This window comes from Sminthopsis crassicaudata, chromosome 4 (assembly GCF_048593235.1).
Source record: "Sminthopsis crassicaudata isolate SCR6 chromosome 4, ASM4859323v1, whole genome shotgun sequence".
Taxonomy (NCBI): domain Eukaryota; kingdom Metazoa; phylum Chordata; class Mammalia; order Dasyuromorphia; family Dasyuridae; genus Sminthopsis; species Sminthopsis crassicaudata.
This window is the reverse complement of record NC_133620.1, coordinates 22,056,742-22,079,569: the sequence shown is the minus strand read 5'-3', so window position 1 is coordinate 22,079,569 and position 22,828 is coordinate 22,056,742. Positions and strand designations below refer to the sequence as shown.

Below are 22,828 nucleotides of genomic sequence, written 5' to 3'. Positions count from 1 at the left end.
TATTATTGTTTGATAGGTTTTCGAGGGCAGCCCCCTTCCTGACGGGCTCCCTGGAAATGGATAAATTTGTCATTCGAAAACCTCTGCCTCCCAGCAGCCCTCAGAAGAAAGCTTCTGCAGAAAAGGTTTACAAACAGGCCACTCTGGAGTCTCTGAAGGTGAGAAGCAGCCAGGGGAGGGGGGGAGGGGCTATCATGGTTTTCTTGGTCACAGCAGGGGGAGGATGGTCATCCTTGGCCCAATCACCCAAGGTCCAAGGAGGCCGGGCTGCTGGCTCTTTATCTGGATGGCCCTGCCCCACAGACTCAGCACGCAGGCCCTTCTTTCGGACTTCCTAGTTAGGCTGAGGGCAGCTCCTGGCTTAGCCACCTCAGGCTCTTCCTTGACTTGCTCTCAACTCTTGGGTCCAGTCAGTTGCTAAATTGTGTCGATTCTCCCTCAGCAACATCTCCTGGCCCCCTCTTCTCATCACCTCCTCTCTGCACTGTTGCAGTATCCTTTACTTAGTTTTCTTCTGCTCGTTTGTCAAAACACCGGACAGCTGTACTCGACAGCCTGCCACAGATAGAACACTTGATTCCCAGCCCATGGTCAGTACTCCGTCAATGATTGCTGACTCGGAGGTGCAGCACAGGTTGCAGGAATGCTCTCTCAGGTTCTGTAAAGCAGGTCGAGCAGGGACTTGTTCCCATCTGGTTTTTTGATTCAAGAACAGAGGCTCAGTGACTCAGGTCCCCCTTGGTAAGATAGGCAATATGGGAGCCAGGGATCCTGTGGGGAAAGAATATTGGATTCATGGCCCCTGGAGCTGGGTTGGGCCAGCTGCCCACGGGGTGGGACCGGAGCAGATCCCTCAGCTCTCTGGGGGTCCCGGTCCTTTGCCACCAGGGAGATCAGGAGGTCCTTAGATGGATGGTTCCGCACTTCTGGCTCTCTCTCTGCTCCAGTTCCTGGGGCCCCTTTGCTTCACATTCACAGCTTGTCTCTGATCCTTTGGGAAGAGAGCAGTGCCTGATGAATCCTGTCGCCTCCATTCTGGGCCCCGCCCATGTGCTGGCCTGCTTAGGGTTGTTTGGAGGCCGTGTGGCCAGGCAGGCAAGGAGAAGGCTAAATGGAGAGTCAGCAGACATCGGGCTTCTAGGGAGCGCCCTCAAGACCCATGAGCCTCAGTTTCCTTCTTTGTCACTCAGGCCCAATACTGGCTGTCGCATCTGCCCCTGAGGGCACCAAGGGGCCTCTCCTCTTCCCGCCGATCTTGGCCTTGGGAGCCCCCCCCGTCTTCCCTGAGGAAGGCGGCGTCCATGGACAGCATACATCGAGGGGTTTGGCGTGTGCTGTTCAGGGTCCCTGTCATCACCTGTTAGACGCCATGGGAACGCAGCATTCGTGTTTTGTTTTAGCGGGTTAACAGGCTGTGGTGGATCCTTGTCCCCCAGACAGGAACCAGGGCAGCAAGCATGTCTCCCTGGGCCATTCCACCCTCCACCCTGTTGGGCAGGAGGCATGGCCAGCAGAAGGCAGGTTAGACTTCCTGGCCCGGTCCTGGGCCACAGAAAATGCCCCCGACTCAGCCACCCAGGAGGAGAGAGCAGAGCCAGCCAGGGTTCCTATCGTTGGTCGGTTCACCCTCATTTACAAGCCTCGGGCTCTGCCAGGCAAGCAGTGAAGTGATCCCTCATTGGACCCATGGCACCGAGGTGGGAGATGGAAGGGGCAGAGAAGACCTTTGGGTTAGAATTGGCGAGGACAGGAGAAGAGAAGACTTTCTGCCTGAGTGCAAGTGGGGGCAAAGATCCTGCAGCTGCCCCTGGACTCCTGAAGACTACGGGGCCTCCCCAACAAGCTTCTTGGGTGCTAAAATGAGCACAGTGGCAAATGCTTCCTCACACCGGGTCAAAATAAAACCCCACTTGGGCAGAAAGTGCCTGGTGTAGGGGCCGAGGCTAGTGCTGGCAAGGGCAGGGCATCGTGCTGGTACATCAGTCCAAATAGTGGGCCCCAAATTGAAGAGGTGGGAGAGGGGGTGGGGTTGGACTGGGGAAGCTCTTCCAGGGCTGTGCCCCCAGGACAAAAGCCATTGGTAGCATCTGCTTCTCCTGCCGCCTCTGGGAGGTTTGCACATGAGGCGCCTCCTTGACTGACAAATGAAATTTGAACACGACCCCAGGTCGAGGGGGCTGAGTGGTGCGCCCAGCAGGCCCTAACTTCTCTGGTCTTGGTCTGTCTAAGAAGCATGGAAGAGAATGATGCTCGAAAGGGTGGTGAGGGACCCAGGAGCTTCCCCCAGGGCAGGAGAAGAGCCTCCCAGCACCGCCTGCTATCTTGGTACCCACATGCTGGAGAAGGGCCTGCGGGCGCTGGGTCCCTCAGAGAGGAGCCTCTCTGTGAGCCGGTGCCCAAGAACCATTTGGGGCAAGGGCTGAAGTAGAGGAAGGCTGGAGACGAGCCTGGGCCCGTGCATGGCTGAGTGCCTCCTCACTGTGTCAGGAAACGCCGCCAGGCCACTTGGTGCCTGCCAAGCAGCGCCAGCCCCCGGGGCAGAGCCGAGGCTGCCGAAAAGAGCCGCCTTCTTCCTCACCACCGCCAACTGCTGGCCAACTGCTGCTCATTGGCTGTTGGGTCCATGAGTTCTAAGAGCAGCAGCCAGCCCCGGAATGTTGGCCTGCAGCTGTCAATGGAGAAGCTCCCCTGGGAGAAGGGGCTTCCTCCATGACGAACTGCGGCCTAGCCAAGCTGGAAGGCGCCTGAGAAAGCCAGGGGCGGCACGTGCAGTGTCCCCGCTGCCCCCTGAAAATCACCTTACCTCAGACCTGGTCCACGAGCCTTAGGACTGGCCAGGACCTCCAGGTGGCAGTTCTTCCTACAGGAACTCTCTGGCTCGGGGGCCGCCCTCCCGACCCTCCATGGAGCCCTCGGGTCTGTGCAGATCGGCCCTGCTCTTGGGAGAACACTGCTTTCAGGTTATTGACAGGTGCCCTCAGGCGGATCCTCAGGGACTCTCCATGCCCAGGTGCCCGCTGCCCTGCTCCCACTTCCTCCTGTTTCCGGCTCCCTGCTCTGTAAGGTCTCCACCTTGGACGGCCTTTCAGCCTTCCGGGCCCAACGCCTCGAAGGCCAGTCCGAGATCCCGGGTGTTCAGTTCATTGCCACTTTGCGACGCTGCAGAAATGGCAGTCTGGCTGTGAGGGAGTGAGCAAACGGCTGCTACTGACAGAGTGCTTACCGGCCTGGACCGGCTGTGGTGAAATTCAAGGGGCAGAGAAGCAAAGTCTCAGCCTCGGGTGTAAGGAACTGACTGTACAAGTATAAGATGGGGAGGTGGGTCAGGTGGCACATTGTCTGAAAAAGATCTGGGGGCTTTAGTGGCCCTCATGCTCTAGGTGAGCCTACCAAGGGATCCCACAACTTAGAAAGTCAAGGAATTGGGAAGAGAGCCAGAGCCCCTGCAGGGAGGAGGTCACGCTCCTGCTGCTTCTGTTCGGGCCTTGTTCTGTTGGCAAAACCTAAAGAGGGGGTGCCCCAATAAGGGCCTTGGTGAATGGAATGGGGATGTCTGACTTGGAGAACCGAAGGCTTGGGGGCCTTTGAGAGCTCTCTGCAGGCACTTAGAGGGGGAGAACCTGCTTGGCTGGAATATAGCGGGGTTCTTTTGGGTCCAGGGTTTGGCCTCCAGATTGGAAAGCTTGTGGTTCTCTGAATCTTAGAAACCTCCTGGCTCAGTGGGGAGTCCTGCAGCCCAGAGGATGGCCTGGGGAAGATGCCCAGGGTCTTCCTTGGGGTTGACTTGCTCTGGTGACTTCATCCTCTCCTTCCCGACTCCCTGCACCCCCTGCTGTGTGCTTCCTGTAACCCCTGCTGAGTGCCCCCTCTTGCAGATCCGCCCTCTTCCTGCTGAGCGGTGATGAGGACCCGCCCGCTGTTAGGGGACCGACTCAGCTGAAGGCAGATGTCTTTCCACGGAAAATCTCGTTTTCACGATCGTTCTCTTTCCCAGAGAGTGGTGGTTGTCGAAGACATCAGAAGGTGGAAGGGAGTGTTAGAGCTTCCCGGGCAACCCCAAGAAAACCTGATGGAAGCCTTACGCGAGTTAAAGAAGAAACTGCCCTCCAAGGACGTGCTGAGGTCCACCAAGATAGGTAGGTGCACTTGACGGCTGCGCGGCTCCGTCTGTGTCAGCAGCCCAAAGCGGGGGGTCACGTGCTGATCCATCTGCAGTGATATGGCAGCCATGATGGTACCCTACGCGGAGCGGACCCTGACGCTCTCCCTGTGTGGCATCTAGAATGGCACCACAAAGGGAGCGTCAGCCCAGGGTGGGGGGGTCTGGTGCCGCTGCCCTTCACCCATCTGTCGGCAAAGCTGTCAGCCTCAATCCAGACACTTGAGGCCTTCCTGATCCTGTTCCAGCTTCACGTCAAACTTCCCTGCAGTTTATATTCCAATCAAACTGGGCAGCATTCTGCGGCTCTTCTCACTCCACTCTCTTCTGCCTCGGGGCCCCCCAAGCCCAGAGTGACCCCCTGACTTCCCCAGTGGCACCTCACTTATGGCCTAGCCCAGGGCCCTGCCAGTCTGCCTCCACTGCTCCCTCATTCCTCCTGCACGGGCCTTCTCCCCTGGTCACCCTTATCTTTCTAGAATGCAAGAGCAGGGCTGGGGCCACAGAATTTAGAGCAGCTGCATGACGCCTAGTGCACAGAGCGCAAGGCCTGTGACGTTAGCTGAGGGGCCCTCGCCAGGCCGCTCATCTTCCCTTTGCCTCAGTTTCCTTATCTGTAAAATAAGCACCTGCCTTCCAAGGGCTGTTGTGAGAGTAAGATGAGATAGGACTGTGCCTGGCACATAGCAGGAGCTTACTAAATCCTTCCTTCCTTCCTTCCTCCCTTCCTCTCTTCTTCTTTTCTTCCCTCCCTCCTTCCTCCCTTTCTTCTTCCCTCCCTTCCTGCTCCCTTCCTTCAACTTTAGTGATCAGTGCAGTCCAAAGCCACATTTTCCAGAGAAGGAGACTAGGCCCCAAACAGTCCAGGCCTTGGGAAGGCTCCATCAAAGCAGAAAAGCAGGCGATGGGGCCCAGTCCTGAGGCCCTGCTGCCCAACACAAAGCTTGTACTTGATGAACTGTAGAGTTTTCCAGCTTTAAATCTATTGATTCTTTGACTTGAAGACAGAGAGCATCAGTCAGTCAGTCAAGAAGCATTTGTGAAAAGCCTCCCACGTGCCCAGGACTGCTTCAGATACAAAGAAAGGTAAAAATAACTGCAGGCTATTTGCTCACCATCTAATGAGACAGAAAACACACAAATCTGCCGTCTGGACATATACCGGCTGAGTGGGGCGGCCCCAGGGTGAAGGCATTGACAGTGAGGAGCCTGGAGAAAGACTTCTCCTAGAACACGGGATTTGAGCTGGGGCTGGAAGCTGGGGAAGCTGCTGGGAGGCAGAGAGGAGGAGGGAGGCAGAGAGGAGGAGGGAGCCGTTCCCGGCAGGGGGCGGAGAAAATGCCTGGCGGCTGGAGATGTAGGCTCATGGCTAAGGACAGCCAGGGGCTGGTCAGTTGAAAGGGGCAGGGACCTAAGGCATAGGAAGCCTGGAAAGGTAGGAGGGGCCTGGGTTAGGAAGCATATCTGGTGTTTGTTCCTGGAGGTGATTGAGGGGATGTGGGCAAAGGAGGGGGTCAGGGCCATAGCTCATTGGGGGTGACCTGGAATGGGCAGACTTGAGGCCCCTTCCCCCATTATTACAGTAGTCCCAGTATGGGGGGGGAGGCCTGCTGGGGAGGGGGAACAGCGTCAGGAGAGAAGGGGGCCTTGGCAAGAGCTTAGTTGTTGGGGGTGACATAGAAAAGAGTCCAGGAGGAACCCTAGTTTGGGAACCCCAGGGACTGGGAGAGCGGTACCTTTGGCAGTAAGGGAGAGGTTTGGAGGAGAAGAGGGGCTGGGGGAAAACTCTGAGTTCAGTTTGGAAATTTCCCCCTTTGGTGTCTAGGGGACATCGGGTTTGAGGTGGGGAGGGGGCTGGGGTAGGAGAGAGTTCAGGACCGGAGAAGTCAAGTTTGAAAAATCAGCGTAGAAATGATGGTGAATCCATGGGAGCTGCCGAGATCCAGGCCAGAGCCCCAGGGGATGCCCGTGCTCACCTGTGAGACAGTGGGAGGAGACCCACGAGAAAGGGGTCTGAAAACCTCCAGGGAAGGGAAAAGGAGCCCAGAGTGGAGGCCTCGGGTTGGGTGGCCGCGAGGCCGTCGGTAACTTTGGAGAGAGCCGTTGTGGTCAAATGAGGAAACTGGAACCCGGCCTGCAGAGAGGAAGGAGAGAGAGGAAGGAACCGAGGCACCAATTACAGCCGGCCTCTGGGAGTCTGGTCAGGAAAAGTGTGGTAGAAAAAATAACGAGAATGGTAACTGACATTTATATAGCACCTACTGTGTGCCAGGAACAAAGGTTCCCTCATTGACCCTTGCTACTCTGCAAGAGGCAGTGCAGTTATTATCCCTATTTTACAGTTGAGGAAACTGAGGCAGCCAGAGGTTATGTAACTAGCCTCAAGTCCCACAGGTTGAGAGAATATGAGGCCAGAAACAAACAGGGACCTCCTAACCCTAGGCCTGGCTCTTTGTCCAGCTGCCCACAGGGATTTGGGGGCACCTTGTGGGGCGATGGACCCAGAGAGCACATATTGGGAGTTAACAGGGAAGCAGGCAGAGAACAGGGATGGGGGAAGGGGTGACCTGCAGGAGAAGCTGGGGTGGACCGGGGCCCCGTGCATGAGGGCTGTGGAGGGGGAGGTGGTCAGGACAGCGTCATATGATGGCTCGGTGAATGGCCTCCGGGATTTGGTGAATCAGGACTGCCGTGCTGCAGCGAGGGCCCAGCGGCGAGAAGATTTTCTCCAGCTTCCTCCCCGCAGGGGGCGCTTAGTGGCAGGACAGTGGTGATGGGAGTCATCTGGGTCAGGGCCTGGCAGGAATCATGAGGTGGGAGAAAGCCGGAAGAGCGAGGGGTGAAGATGCAGGGCAGCCGGGTGGGCTGGAGGAAACCTCCCTGGGAGCTGCGGGCCATCGGTCTCCAAGCCCTCGGGAAGCGTGGTGGTTCTGGGCCTGTCGGGGCCAGCCTTGGCGGAGGTGTGAGAGCTGCTGGGAGTCCCCGCCAGGGGCCTGGGAGACGCCGTCCCGCTGGCTTTTCTCCAGCGGCCTTCTCTCAGTCCTCAGCCTCCACCACCTCCCTGCGGTTCCATCGTGGCTGGCCCACCACCCTTGAGGCGCAGTTTCCTGCCTTCTTGTCTGAGGTATGAGGAAGACTCTGGGGAATGAACCACCTGCTCCTTCCCAGCTGAGCAAGGACCACCCCCCGTGTCCCAGACCAATAGGGCTTCTCCTAGAAGACATGGAGCAGTGTGGAGGCAGTGCGGTCCCGGGGAGCGAAGGCAGGAGGATCCGAACTCAGATCCTGCTTCCGGCACTTCCTTGCCATGTCACTGACTGTTTATATTCTCTCTCAATTTCCCCCCCCCCCTGAGGCTGGGGTTAAGTGACTTGCCCAGGGTCACACAGCTAGGAAGTGTTAAGTGTCTGAGACAAGATTTGAACTTGGGTCCTCCTGAATTCTGGGCTGGTGCTCTCTCCACTGCGCCACCTAGCTGCCCCTTTTTTTGATATTCTCTCCTTTTTTTTTTTTTTGTCACTGACTGTTTAAATTGTGTCAGGATTTTCCAATGCCCTTTAACCTGGGAATGGCTGGAGCCAGCAGAGCGGGCCGGAGGCGGGGGCGTCGGGACCCCGAGAAGTTGCCTGATTTATTTCAGAGTGAGGAAGACGAGCTGCAGGCAGGGAAGCCCTGTAAGGGAGGGCTTACAGTAGGGAGAGCTTGGAGCCTAAGTGGGCTGGACCATGACATCATCCTGGCTAGGCCGGGAGGAGCCCCTGGGCCCGGCTCGCTTGGGCCAGTGCAGGCGTTCCGGGGTCCTGTGGGAGTCTCGGGCTGAGTTAGCGGTGGGTGCAGGAGAGCCGTTCCCACCTGGGGTCCGTTAGCTGAAGCGGAGCAGAGATGGTGAGCGAGGCAGGAGAAGTGATTAATGACTGTGGCTGCAAACACTGGCTCTCGGGTCCCTGGGCACTAGAGGGCACCGAGCACCTGGTGCTGGTCCAAGCGACGCCTCTGCCAGGGGCTGAGATCATCCAGACCGCAAAGGCTTGTTGTTCTGCCAAGCCCAGGGCACGGCCGCTTGTGGGGCCTTCGCCCTGACCCCCCAGAGCACTCTGACATCCGTAAAATGAGGACGATGGGCTTTAAGCGTGAGCTGTCTGAGCCCCTGGAGAGAATCCAGTCTGCCTTCCATTGGCTTATTGTCCGAGGTCTCCCTTTCCCTCAAGCCCGAATCTGACGCCGCAACTTCTGCCCCTTTGAGGCTGCCGCCCTTGGGCCCTCCCTCATCTCTCGTCTCGCCCAGCCCCCTTCCTCTTGCCCTGCCCCTTCTCCTCCCCCTCCCAGGCTCGGTGGGCCACCCTAAGCCTCTCGGCCCCCTCGGCTTTCCCAGCGTGGCGCTGGCTCCCAGCTGAAGGGCCTGTTTCCTCCTGAGCCAAGCGGAGGCGGCCTGGGCCCTGGGCCGAGCTTCCCTGGCTGCCCCTGGGCCTGCTGGATCCTCCACGGCCTCCCCGGGACGACCCTTGGGCCTCATGGGTGGGGGGGCTCAGAACTGGTTGTGCTGGGTTGGCACGGGGAAAAGTGTCCGCAGTTAGGAGTTCGGAGCGCCGGGGCCGCCCTGCCACTCACATGCTGTGGGTCTGGGGCCGGTCCCTTTCTCTGGCCTCGATTTCCCCTTCTGTGAAGTGGGGCAGGGCTAACCCAGGCTCCCCAGTGTCGCCCCCTCCCCACATCTCCCCCAGGGATGCTTGTCTTTTGGTCTTCCATCCCCAGGGCCTGGCTGCCTCTCATTTTGATACCCAGACTTCCTGCCTTCTCCGGGCCTCTTGTTTGAGGAGGTCCGATCAGGGGGCTGCCGTCACCTTCCCTCCCCCCTCCCAGTCCCACGACTATTCAAGGATGGCTCCTGGACCTGGGCTGGAGGCAGCCTGGCTCTGCAGCTGTCCCGGACTGTGGCCACCAGGGGGCGCTCGGCCTCCATAGGTGAAGGCAGGGGCCGGCCTGGTCCAGACAGGGGGGATCTGGGAGGGTGCACAGAGCCCTATTGATGGAGATGGATGGCTCTGCTGTCGGCCGCCTTGTGCATCTCTGTAAAAGCATCTGGATTAGCTCCGGAATGGAGTCCAGCCTGCCTCCGATGGGCCGGGAATTCCAAGGAAAGGAGGTGCACGAGCTCAGGCCGGACTCCGGCCTCTTGGAAAGCTGCTGGGCTGGCCAAGGCCTTGCCCTCGGTCCCTCCCCACCCCGGCCTGGCTGGGGCTGGCTCGCCGCTGAGTCCGAGGACTCGGAGGAATCGGGGTTCCTGAGGTCTGGGTGGGGGCTGGGTAACTGCAGCAAGGAGCCTCCCCCACCTCCTGCCCCCTGCCTCGCCCATGGGCTCCAGGAAAGAGCAGCCTCCCAGGCTTGGTCCAGGAGGACAGTGAGACCTTTGACCCAGAGAGGGCCACCCAGTCCATAGATAGGAACAGCCAGAGATTCTGACCTTGCTGGCAACTCGGTCTCTGCACCCGGGGCCCGCCTTTCTCTGGGCCTGTGCTGGGTCCCTGTGCCTCCCCCCCTCTGCTGCTGGCCCCTCACTCCGGCTCCTTGTGCCTGGGACCCCTTGGACGGGATGACCAGAGGTTCCTCACCCTGCTTGGCTGCTCAGAAGCCCCGAACCCACTCTTCGGGGGCTCCCAGATGGACAGCCCAGCCCACGGATCTCATTTTCTTAGTCCACATCCCGGTCTGGTCTTGGCCAATCAGAAAGCCTCTTGGTTATGTGATAGGTTTGGATGATGCGGCCAAGGGTAGGATTACAGAGAAGCAGGTTTCCACCCGTGGGCTAGAGGTCTCCCCCACTTCAGGGAGTCTTGTCTGGGGGTGGGCAGACCTGGAGGCACCCCTTTGCTGACCTTGTTCCCTACGCGCCCTTGCCCACATCATGGGAGGGCAGCAGCTACCTTGGAATGACACAATTATGTGTTGCCATTCAAGGGCGGTTTGAAAGGCGAGCCCCTTCTCTGGAACAGCACGCTTTCTTCAGCTTCTGACCCTTAGTAGTCTGCCCCACAGGCCGGGCCCTCAGCCTGCCTGAGCTGTGAAATGGGCACAGCGCTGTCTGCCTGCCTGCGTAGCAGGTTTGGGGAAGACTCGGGGGAATCAGCCACAGCCTCTCCTCCTCCCTGCTGGGTCCTGGAAGACGGATGGACTCCCAGAGCCCCAGAAAAGACCACTCCTAATGGCCTCCAGATGCCCACAGTTGAGGGACGATTGGGTCATAGAGGGGCGGGTGGCGATTCCATGGCATTCTCTGGGAGGCCGGGGCCTGGAGGCCGCATCCCATTTGTCCCGTGTCCCGCTGCCATAACTTCAGGCCTGTTTTTCTTCTTGTTTGGCTGCTCTCCAGTGACCCCGGCCTTAGTCTTCTCCCCTCCTTCTGAGGCCAGTCCATGTACTTTTTAAAGAAAATCCTGTAGAAATTGAACAAGGTGCCAGGTGTACGTGGGGAGGCATTTTGGGCTTGGCTCATCTACTTCCTGGTGGTCCTGCTCCCGCTCACCCCCGCTCACCCAGCGCCGAGCCCCCAAAGGAAACCGACCCCCTGGGGAGGGGGATCGGGGCAGGCGCAGCCCTCAGTGGAGTGGCCAGGGCTCCAGGAGGTCATGCCCACATCTGAGCGAGCTGGGCCCTCACCGCATGGTTCTGGGCCTCTGTTTCCCCAGGGTGCTTGTTTTTGGCTTTTCTGAAGTCAACCCGCCCACCATTTCTTCTGGGACAGCCGTCTTCCCTTGCATGCATGTCCCCCATCTGATGCGGCCGCTCCCCAGCACATGGGCAACAGCTGCCTCTTGTCTCCTCTGCTGGAACGTTCTCTTCTGCGAGCTGGGTTGTTTCTGCCCCTGTGGGCGTTTCTCTAGTGCTGGCACAAGGCCTGGCCCAGAGCAGGTGCTTAATAATTGTGGATGGATGGACATTATTCAGTTCGAACACTTGTTAAGCACCCACTAAGTTCTAGACCCTGAAGGTTGCAAAGAGAGACCTGGGGCATTCCACCCTCCTCTTTACTACCTAATAGGCATGCCTCCACCCAGCCATGCAGTCACTGGGGGCTCTCAGCTGGCGCTCAGGAGTCCTGAGGTCCCAGAGCCCCAGGCCCCGGTTGCTGCCTCTCTTTGGGGTGCTTCCAGCTTCCTGCATTATCCTTTAGTCCCCTAAGTCCTTCATAGATGCTCCTGCTTTGTTGGGCGGGGAAAGCCCCAAGCCTGCTCTTCTCCAAAGCCGAGGTCCATTGTTCCTTCATGTACCAGAGGCAGAGAAAAGCTGGCTCGAGGATTGGGGCCCAGATTCGAACCTTACTCCTTGAGGGACATTGGGTGCCTGTGGTCACATTGCTCAGCCTCAGCTCATTTGTAAGGGGAGGGTGGGGCGAGGATCTCCGAGGCCTGGGCCAGCCCCGCTTCTGTGATCCTGCTCGGCTGCTCGTGTGTGTGGGGCATGCTGCCATCTCTACCCATCAGGGAGCAGAACGAGTGACATCTCCTGTCCTTCCTGTCCGTGGCATCCGGAGCCAAGCCCAGGGCAGAGCCGACACGGGCCATGCCCTCCGCTCTGGAGCCTGCTCTGGGCCTCTCAGTGCTCCCACCCCTCCTGAGGCTGCTCCCTGGTGCTTGGGCTTCCTCCATTGTCGCTCATTCTGCTCCCTGATGGGTGGAGGACAGGAAAATCCCAGAGGGAAGCCCGGCTGTCGGCAGAGAGAGCCAGGGGCACCCCCTCCTGTCTCCGGCCGATGCGTCTCCTCCCTGCTTCCTGAGACGCCGGACATCAGTTCTCCTGGATCCCAGTGTTCCAGGTTTCTCAGAAAGGCAGCATTCCTGGCAGACACTGGCTCAGCCACTGTTAGGTCATGTACAGTTTGATGTTGACCCCTGAACTCTGGACACAGTTCTTGAAGTCCGGAATGGGGATCACTGAGGATATGAAATGTCCGGATTCTCTCCCCCTTTCCCAAGGATTGGTACCTGGAAAAAGGTCTGCTCAGGTTCACCCAGATAGGAAGCAATGAAGCCCCCGCTTTGTGAAAAGCTTTTACGAAGGAGAATGTATTTTTTTGAAGCTGTAGCACCTGTGGGCAACAGTCTCTGCGAGCTGCTTCCCTCTCTGGGGAGGGCAGGGGCATCAGGCTCACAGTTGAGCTCAGTTCCTGTAGCATCATTTTCACTGCATTCTGGGCACCCTGGCTTCCCAGGACTTCCCTGCTGAATTAGCATCATCTGGCCTGGGATCCTGGCTCCAGGGTCTCCAGCACTTGAACTCCTGGGTCATGGCACTCCCTCACCTGCACCTGAATTCCTGAGTCATGGCACTCCCTCACCTGCAACTGGAAAGGACCCTGAAGCCGACTAAAAGCTCTGAGCCCCAGGGCTGATTTTCCGGGCTGCAGAACCTCAAGGGGACCCTCCTCTGGCCCAGTGCAGTGCCTGGGACCCCTGGTGGGGGGAAACAAGACCTTCACTCCAGGAGGCAACTGGGAAAAGGGCCCCTGGTTCTCAGCTTTCAGATCTCATGCTTCTCTTGGGTAAATTAAGATATTACTCAATGGTGTAAAAATGTGTCATAGAATTGTCTGAGAAACGTTAAGCCCACTGAACGTCTCTGTTGCTGTTGCCTGACTCTCTAGAAGGGTGACTGCTCTTTGTAAACTGGTACAGGGCGATCTGCGCCAATGAGACTGGACATTTGGCCGCTCTCCGCGCTTCCAGAATGGCGGCCTCGATGATGTCTGAATGGCTTCTTCTCTGAGGTTGACCTGACATTGACTTTGATGCAGAAGAGCAGCCTGACAGGTGTCCGTCCTTCTCTTCCAGGTCATACCGTGAACAAGATGCGCAGGCATTCAGATGACGAGGTGGCCAGGCTTGCCCATGAAGTTTACACCGAGTGGAGGACGTTCATCGAGCAGCATTCGGACAAGCCCTCCATCGAAGTCCGCAGCGACCCCCAAACTGAGGCGTTCAGGAGAAATGCCCAGAAGTTACTGTCGGAGGCTTTGGAACTGGAGGTAAGGTCCCTGCCAGGCCTGGGCCCCCGCGAGGCTGCTTCACTGGGAGCTGGTCCTGGCACTTGGTGGCTAAATCTACAGCCAGAATCCGGAAACAGGCCTTCAAGAAAGGCTTCATTGCCAACGTCAGAATCGTTCAGGTGGCCTGTACAGTGTGGATTGGAGTTTGCAGAGAGTTTCCCCAGGAGAATCACATTTGTGACTTCAAATGTGAAATAGGAAGCTTGTTATCACTAAGTGGCAGCAATTTGGGTACAAAAATAGATGTAACAGCCTGTAAATTTTACCTTGGTCCCAAGGAGGTTCCATCCTGCTGCCCAAGACTTCCCTACTTTAATCAACAATTAGGGGTCCCTTTCCCACAAGTGTCCGTGGCCCAATTCTGGAAATGCTGGACTAGACATGAGTTGTGTAATAGGGAGGGAGACCATGTCCAAGAGTAGGCCACCTGGGCCAAACTGAGTCCTGTCCCTAGATTTGTAAGGTGTACTGAGGACCAGTAGCCAATAACTAACCTGGTGTCCCATGATACAGTTGTGCTGAGGATGGTCTGGGGCACAGGTGGTCCAGGAAGGCCTTGAGCCTAGCGGGGACTTGAGGGCTTGGCCATCCACACTCTTCAAGGAAGGTTCTGTGGTCCTCTGGAGTACTCATTATAGGCTAAGTGCTCCGCAAAAGATCTTTTTAAACAGGGACACATGCAGAAGGAAGATAAAATAACTTCGAACTTCGGTGTCTGTCTAATTTTCCAGGATATCGATTAGCTGACAAGACTTGTTTGGTATTTTAAACCAAGTGTATTTTTGTAATAAATCAAAATTGATTAGAGAAATGTACAGTAGAGGTGAATAATATATAGTTAATGTGGTGGTAAATATCAGCTCCCTGTGGTATCTTTTTAAGTAAATGATTATAACGAAGCCTTGCTGTAAGGATTAATGAGCAGTTTGCCTGCTGTATTAAACTCCATAATAATTATCCTTTTAGTTTATCCATTAATTATCCTTTAAATGGCACATCAAGTACTCGGCACTCAAGTGTTACAAAGCAAAGTTAAAAAAGTGATACAGTCGTTCACACTTTCCCGTTTAATCAGGGAAAAAGATCATATTCAGTAGAACTGAACGGGTTAGTTTCCAAAGCCCAAGTTAAAAAAAAAAAAAAAAAAATTAAAAGGCTGAATCTTAGGCTGATCCTTGGTGAGGAGAAAACAGACTCAAGCTGTTTCTTTAGGCACTAAAGAACATTTGATCGTATTTTCATTGCTATCATATGTCATGGAATACAGGCCCAACACTTGAGTGTGACGCTAACCGGCTTAGACAGTCTAGTCTCATGTGCGGTGTTTCTACATTGGCGGGAATCTGTGATCCTTCCAGTTCTGCATCCGGCTCTGTAACCGGTGTGGAATCCATTTAGATCAGAGCCAGATCTCTGTAACAGTCATTAATCAGGCAGGAGCACCCCCTGGGATCAGTTGTCAGCCCAAGGACCGCAAAGCTTTGCTCCTTTGGTTGGTCTAGTATCCTCGCTGCCGCCTCTCTGCATTGCTCATCCCGGCAGCGTCCTGTTGCTGGGATTGCCACAGGTTAATATACATGTGCCCAAAAAAGTACGCCCCTTATTAATAAATTTGTTCCTCTTCCATGTGAGGGACTGCTTCCTTGTTCTCAGGATTGTGGAAGAGATGAAATAGAAGGCCCATCTTCTGGCCCTGGCTTTCTCTTCCTTTATTTTTGCTTCTTTATTCTCTTGTATCTAATAGATCTTTCCTCATGTGAAAGTCTCCTGCTGGGTCATTCTCTTATCATTCTTCTACTTCCCCTTCCTCATTATCCACTCGCCTTCCCACCTCTCTCCTGTGATCATTTAAAAAAAAAAAAAAAAAAAAAAAAAAGACGTGGTTCTAAAAGCAAGCCTGTGTCGTCAGCGTTAAGAAACAGCGTGGCTGGTTAGCGAATGGTGCTAATGAGACCAGGGTCAGAGGGACAGTCTCCCCATGGGCCTGCCAGCTCTGCTTTGTTCCAGAGCCACACGCGGCACCCTTAACTTGACTGGCCTCATAAGCAGGTTCCACAGGTCGTGAGTGATGGGAAATCTGCTTTGGGAGAAGTCAGAATTAGAGCCTGTTGGAGCTGGACCACCAGCTGGACTAACAGGAGGGAAGGTCCCATCGAGGAGGGGGTGTCAGAAGAACAGGATTATTAGCTGGAAGCTCAAAGCCTCTGCTGCGGTCTCTGCCTCTCCTATGAATTTTTGTGGCCAGGTTCTGGGGGCCAGAGGCTCTTTTGTCTTTTGGGGCCCAGCAACAAATGGTTGCTGAATGACATTGAGTTGAATGAGGACCTGCACCTCACCTAGCCGAGGCCTACTGTGAGTGTGGGCGTCTGCTGCTCTGGCCATTGTGCTTTTCCTCCTGCCTGTTGGGTCTGCTTGCTGTAAGGTGTCCCCAAGCTGACACACCGCCTGGCTGGAGCAGAGGGCATTGTTGAGGCCTGCTGGTGCATCTGTGCCCTCGCGGCCTTGTTCGGGACTCTTGTCCTTGGTTCCTGGGCGGCCTCCCACGGGTGTTCTCCAGGCCAGTCTGGCTTCTCCTTGGGAATCACGGCCCCGGTGCCCTTCCGGAGGGCTCCTTTGGACTTGCTGCCTTATGATTCTTGGCTGACATTGGGATTAAAAAAGATGACCTTTGTTTCACAGAACTGCAGTGATGAGGTCTTCAGTGTTCAGTGTGGTCAGTGGAGGAATTGATTTCTGGGGCAAGCAGGCAGGCCAAAGGCTCGGAGAGAGATCAGTTTAGCTCCATGGTTCCACCCTTTAGCCTTGAATAGATAGTTCAGCTAAACTCTTTTGGCTGGATTTGGTTGGATTTGGGATGTGGAATTGATGAACTTGATTCAGTAGCACAGTGCTAGCCATAAATAGACATAACTCCTGGCTTATAACTGTCATATTTTATTTTCATATTTTAGCCAAGTTTTTGTGTATTAGTTGTTCCATATTTCATAGACTTATAGTTTTCAAGCAAAAAAGGAAACCTAGAGGTTAGAGGTCATCCCGTCTAACTACCTTATTTTATATATTAGGTAACTTCCCGCCAAGGAGTTAATGGTTAAGCAAAGAATCAAAACCCAGATCGCTTGCTTATTATATCACTGAACTACATACATACACATAGACACATGTTTTTATTTTCAACATGTATATATTTTCATAATATTCATATTATATACATAGGATGTATATATTTTCATCTTTATAACCCGAATTCTCATACTTAATATATCTTAAAAAACAGCTTCTGCAATTCTTTCTCCTTGTGACATGGAGGTGATCTTGAGTTCTAAAAGCTCTATCAGCTTCTACCTCCTTGATGAAGAGCTCAATAGGAGTCTTCAGATTCAATCAATGTGAAGTGACTTCAGTGCAAAGTTGATGATGGCACCAAAAATATATGTGAAATCAGGAAGAAGGAATTAGAAAAGTCAGACTTAGGGACCTAAAGAAGTGTTCCTCTTTTATATCATGAATACTTTTGTCAAGAAAAGAATGGTGATCAAAAATAGAAAATTACAAAAAAAGTGAAATTGGTTATACTTTATTTATTTTATTTACTTTTTAATGAATCATGTTGGGAGAGAAAAATCAGAACAAGGGAAAAAAAAACCAGAAAAGGAAGTGAGCATAGTGTGTGTTCAATCTCCATAATTTTTTTTTTTTTTTTTTTTTGGATGTAGATGGCGGTTTCTTCCCAAAGTTTATTGGAATTGCCTTGGAGGTTATATTTAATAAACAAGAAAAGACTCACTTTTGGTATAGGAGTCATCTTGTAGTCAGATATCTCTATGTTCAGATCTTTGGCCTATCAGAAGAGCAATTTAGAATTAGTAACTAGGAAGAAAAAGAATAAGAAAAACACAGCATACAATTCCAAACTATTTAATGAAGCCATTGACAATGAAAATTGGGTAATGGACAGCAGAAATGAAGTCGATCAAGTGATTTTACAGAAAAATTTAACTGACAAAAATCAGTTAATTAAGGGATTTAAAAGCTTCTAAGTCTGCAAACCCTTGACTTCATCACCAAGGGAAGAGAGATGGCCACCAAAGATAATGCTGGCTTAGGATATAAACTTATTTATAAAAAATTGTTTTGAAAGTGACACCAGATGATTATTAGTAGCAATTGCTTCATAAATGAGAGAGAATCTGCAAAGGATAAAATCGACTTAAAGAAAGAAAAATCATCCTAAGGGCATTTAAAGATAAAAAATGAAAGGATGACTACAAACAGAAGAAAGATGGAAAAGATCTTCAAAGATTTTTTTTTTTAATAACAAGCTGGTTTTGCCACCAAAGACAGATTGTTGAAATATTTTATTAAGTGTTAATTATATGCCAGGCATGTACTAAGTGCTGGAAATACACACACACACACACACACACACACACACACACACACAAACTTTATGAAATTTATATTCTAATGGGAGAAGACAATATGTAAAGGAAGCTGAAAAGTGCAAGTGAGAGTGTCAAGGGAGGGAGGGTAAAAGTCCAAGGAATCAGAAGTAAAGCCATGATAGAAGTAGTAGAGAATTATTATTCTTGGACTCCATCACAGTCCAATCAAAAGAGCAGGAGAAAAGGAGTTGGCTTGTTATTATTTAGTTGTTTAAATTGTGTACAACTATTTGTAACCTCCTTGTGGTTTTCTTAGTAAAGGTCCTGGAGCGGTTTACCATTTCCTTCTCCAGCCCATTTTACAGATGAAGAAACTGAGGCAAGCAGGTGAACTACTTGCTCAGAGTCAGTAAATGTCTGAGGCCGGAGTTGAACTCAGGAAAATGAGTCTTCCCAACTCCAGGCCCAGCTCTCTAGCTACTGCTCCACCTAACTACACTTGGCAAGGGTATCTAGAGGAGATCCGTGCTGGAGATACATTTATGAGAATGTTGGCAGGAGAAAGGGGAAAGGCACCAAAAGTCAGGGGGAAAGTTGAGATATTATTAATGCTAAAAGCATTAAGGACCAAGACAATGTTGGTACTACTTGCCCCCATCCCTCCTCTCCCAGCTACACAAAGTCTCTATGAGACTCTCCTCTCAAGAGTCATTAGACAAGAATCGAGACCATCCGAGAGGATCTTGGTGTAGGGAGCAAGCATGTTCTACCATGAGCATGTCTTTGCCATTGTACAATTGATTGAAGATAAAGACTTGAAGAGATCCCATCGTACTTTTGTTAATTTTGCAGAAGTCTTTATTTGAAAGCAAATATAGCCATAAAGACATAAAAACAAGTAGTTTTGCACACGTGAGAATCGTCTGAAATGCCCTGGAAGGCAGAACAGAAACAAGTGACCCTCCAATCGTAAGCATTAAAAACGATAAAACAGCTGTTATATCTATCAAAGGTGTCTGCCTCTTGGAGGGAGGGCTGGCATCCTGACTGACAGAAAGTCTCCTCAAATGGGGAGATTCTCCTGATGCTCCTATTTGTGCTAGTTGACTACATCAAGCTCCAAAACTTTTTCAGATCCTCCTGGGAAAAAGCCATAACTACACAGAAGTATTTAGTCTGATTCTCCACACTGCAAAGACCAGATGGATGAAAGCTTGCTATTGCCCAGTTTGTGACATGCAATTAGATGTATAACCTATAAAGCTTGCCCATTAGTAAATGTATTTGTGGCAGATTGAATAAATGGACAATGAGTCAGGCTAGAGATTAAACAGGAGAAAGAAAAGTGAGATTGGGGCAGCTAGGTGGCATAGTGGACAGAGCATTGGCCCTGAAGTCAGGAGGACCTGAGTTCAAATCTGGTCTCAGACACTTAATATTTCCTGGCTGTGTGACCCTGGGCAAGTCGCTTAACCCCAATTGCCTCAGGAAAAGAAAAGTGGACTTGAAGTTTTCAGTAAATGAACAAGGATTTACTAAGCACTGATTGTATGCCAGATATTGGCTAAGTGCTGGGAAATTGCAAAGCCCTTTTAGAGATCCAAATGAGGAAGACGGAAATGTTGACATGCGAAGTGTAAAGGAGAAGGACTGGAAGAGTGGGCTGAGCATTGAGCACTTGGAGGAGGGAGGGGGCATAAGATCGGTGGGGAACATTTTTATGCATCTAGATTTTGTTGTTTACAAAGCTCAGCCTATTTTTTCTAATTCATTTATGTGATGAGTTTCCAGATGTTTCCTATACGTTTTTGTTTAACTCTCGGTTGACACTGAATAGAGGTCAGGTCGGAGCCTGTCAGAGTGAGCTCCTGTCTCAGGAGAGTCACATTTATGTAACGCCAGCATGGGTGCACACACTGGCATCTGGCTCGCCTACTTGGCTCATTAGTCCCTGGGGCCAGAGGTCGTGCTAGGACACCTAAGTGTCCACCAGGACTTGAGCTCAGGCCTTTTGGATGGTCACTGAATTTCTTTCTGGTCCTCGAACCTGTGAATATGAACTTCTGGTGACTGCTGCTGCATGAGTGACGGGCCCTGCGCTGCCCTTCCCCTGCCCTCTTATAAGACTGGGACTGCCCTTGGCGATGTCACAACAGGGGGGTTGGGGACAGTCTGGTCTGGCCTAGGTCTGCATTATCCTCATCATCTCTGGAGAATTGTTTGTCCAGACCTAACGAGACTCACAGGCAAGGAGCGTGCTCCCAGAAGCCAGCTCTGGGGTGGCCACAGAGCCCCTGAGGTCAGACCATCCAGGGGCCATGCTGGCTTGTGCCAGACAGGCCATATCCGAGCCCTCAGCCTTCTCCGCCCCAGTTACGCCAGCTTCTGGAGGGGTTGGGAAGAGATGGGGCATTGACTGAGCAGTGCTTGGCGTGTTGGGATTCTGCCCTGCGCTGGTAACAAATAGACCCAATGTTTCCAAAGCAGACTGAGTTTTAGGACCAGAAACTTCTTATTTGTATAAACTTGCAGAGCAGAATCTTCCAAAACTCAGGTGTTCCTTGCAGTGGGAATACAGCTGATTTCCTCCATAAAATATTAACTAGTAAATCATGTTTATCTAAAAAAAATTAACATCCCAGCAGTTTATTTCGGTGTACAAAATAGGCTCCATTCCCTGTTCTGCCTGAATATCTTCTAGGGGGGCAAAGTGGGGGGTGCTCCCACCCTGAGGGCAGAACTCGAGGCAATGGGGAGACTGGATAGGAAGACAGATTGTGGCCTGACAGAATGAAAAGCAGCTCTGCTTGTCCCCCACCCCCAAACAAAATAGAGGGGAAAGTCTGCATGAAGTCCTGGAAGGACTGCTGAGGTCAGGAGCGATTGGTTCAGTTCAACAGATGGATGGATGGATGGATGGATGGATGGATGGATGGATGGATAGATCAATGAAAGAAAAAGGGAGAGGAAGAGTACAAGAGGGGGCACAGAGAGACAGAAAAGAGGGAGGGGGGAGAGAAAGAGAGAGAGAGATGGAGGGACAGAGGGAGGGAGAAGATAGGAGGGGCCGTGACGCCCTACCTCCTGACTCCGGTGTTTTCACAGACTGTCTCCAGTATCTGGGATTCATCCCAGCCTTCTGGCTTCCTCCAGATCAGATCCCATCCCAACCTCCCTCCTCCCTAATGTCTTCCCTCTATCGAGTTCAGGCTGCATACATGTCACCTCCCCCATTTGATTATATGTATTATAACACAGACATATATTTCTCTAGGCTAAGTACTGTCTTTGTTTGTTTGGTATCCTAGGGATTAGACAGACAGACAGCTGGCTGGATGATAGAGCTTGCAGATAAAAGCTTAGTATGAGCCAGGCCCTGTGCTGAGCCCCGGGATACAGAATGAAGCAAGAAAGCCAGGCCCTGCCCTCCACAGGTTTACCTTCTAACAAAGGGAGGCCTGGAGGGAGGGAGGGAGAGAATCCGTGCAGGGGAGCCAGCCTGGAGGCTGCCCAGTCGGAAGAGAAGGCCGCACTGAGAAGTGACCAAATTCTGGCCCCTTGGCAGGTTACTCTTGATCTTCACTTTCCTCACCTGAAATGTCGCAGTGATACCCCTGCAGTATCTCCCACTCAGGCTTCTTGTGAGGAATCACTTGGCAAATTTGAGAACACTAGAGACGTGATTATTGTTAGGGTCCTCCTGGAGGTCATTCGGCAAAGACTGGCCGACCCCTTGGGGCTGTTGGGGAGGGGATTCTCAGTTGGGGCCTAGTTAGACTGGGTGAGCTCTGAGATTTTTTTTGGGGGGGGGGGTCTGCACCCCCCAAGCCTCCCAGATCAACCGTGATGTATTTCACTTCATCCCCTCCCTCCCCCCAGGTCCTGTGGCCCAATTCCCCCTTATATCCTGATTAGAATCCAGGGTGCTCTCCCAATTTCATCTTCTCCTTTGTAGTTTCCGGAGCTGCAGAGTAACAGGCCTCAGGACCAGTTACTTAGTTCAGGCAAGTTTCCTGTTATAATGGCAAATATTACCACCCAGCTGGGGTTGTGAATGAGGTCTCTGTCACATAGCACATGGCCTTGTTCCTTAATTGCCAGGGTGGAATTAATTTGCTCTACCTGTTTCTCTTGTGACAGGAAGTAGATTTCCTTGAATTTAACTTGATTAATGAAGGCCTCTGAGCCCCGGAGCTCTAGTCTCTACCGCTTTTAATCCTTATGAAACGGAAGGTCCTCATTTGATAATTTTGCTATGTTTTTTTTAGATGGATCACCCACTGGTTGAAAATATTGAGCGTGAAGCTTTTCATCTCTGCTCCCGTCTCATTAATGGCCCGTATCGGCGGACAGTGAGAGCCCTGGTCTTTACATTAAAGCACCGAGCTGAAATCCGCGCTCAGGTCAAGAGCTGCTCGCTCCCGGTCAACACGCTGGTGCAGACTTACAAAAAGTGACCTTCGGAGTCGTCCGGCCCCGGGGAGTGGCCCCGGGCCCACCAAACGCTGGCCGCCTTCCCCTTTTCAAAGGCCTCTTTGAATTTGGGTGAGGGGGAGACCCAGCCGCCATCAGCCTTCTCCAAGTGCCGTTCCATTCAGAAGGAGGGCACGGAGAACAACAGGGGATGGGCCCCAGCATCATTATCCGTAACAAGTGCCACTGTCTAAAAGCATCAATGGCGCGCCGGGGCCCTCGAAGCGCCATGTTTATGATCACAAAAGTAGGCCAGGAGGCTGATGGGCTTATTGTGGGCTTGCCAAGGAGGCCTCTGGACTCCTTTCTGCCGTTGGGCCAATAGTGCCTCTCCCTCGGCCCGCCACCCCGCAGGTAACTGAAACTCAATTACTGCCAGGGCTTGGTGACGGCCCCCAGCGTTTAGATAGCCCTGGCGCTCTCAGAACTTGCCCGTCCATCTCCCCTTCACTGTACCCCGGGGGTAAGCCCCTCTTCCCTGATCACACTTATCTGAACGTCTCAGCTCTCCCTCCAAGAGGCCCCCATGCTGGGGCCTCTAATGAGCGTGTGGCCGTAAGCGGCCAAACCTCCCGCTTTATTTGAATGACTGGCTATTAGACTTCAGAGACATAGAGGAGACGGATAATGAAATTTCTTCCTAAACAAGTTGGTTGAGAACAAAATCTATTTCAGCAAATGATGACTGGACTACAGGGCTCCTCCAGTGATTATGTAAATGCAGTTTGCCTTTTTGAAGCATATGACAATAAACCAGGTGGTTTAAAAACA

General features: G+C 52.8%; 1 protein-coding gene across 6 annotated transcripts in view; it reads left to right on the top strand.

Moving 5' to 3' along the window:
* Positions 1-22,828, top strand: part of TCEANC2 (transcription elongation factor A N-terminal and central domain containing 2) — a 27,715-nt gene extending 4,887 nt beyond the window's left edge. For 5 of the 6 annotated variants that reach the window (XM_074265882.1, XM_074265880.1, XM_074265883.1 and 2 more), the window contains exons 2-5: positions 17-158; positions 3,995-4,136; positions 12,985-13,178; positions 21,853-22,828. In XM_074265882.1, the coding sequence (XP_074121983.1) occupies positions 57-158; positions 3,995-4,136; positions 12,985-13,178; positions 21,853-22,041 (627 nt within the window). In that variant the 5' untranslated portion in view covers positions 17-56 and the 3' untranslated portion in view covers positions 22,042-22,828. Of the gene's footprint in view, positions 1-16; positions 159-3,994; positions 4,137-4,965; positions 5,246-12,984; positions 13,179-21,852 lie in introns of all 6 variants that reach the window. The other variant, XR_012481853.1, reaches the window with a different exon arrangement.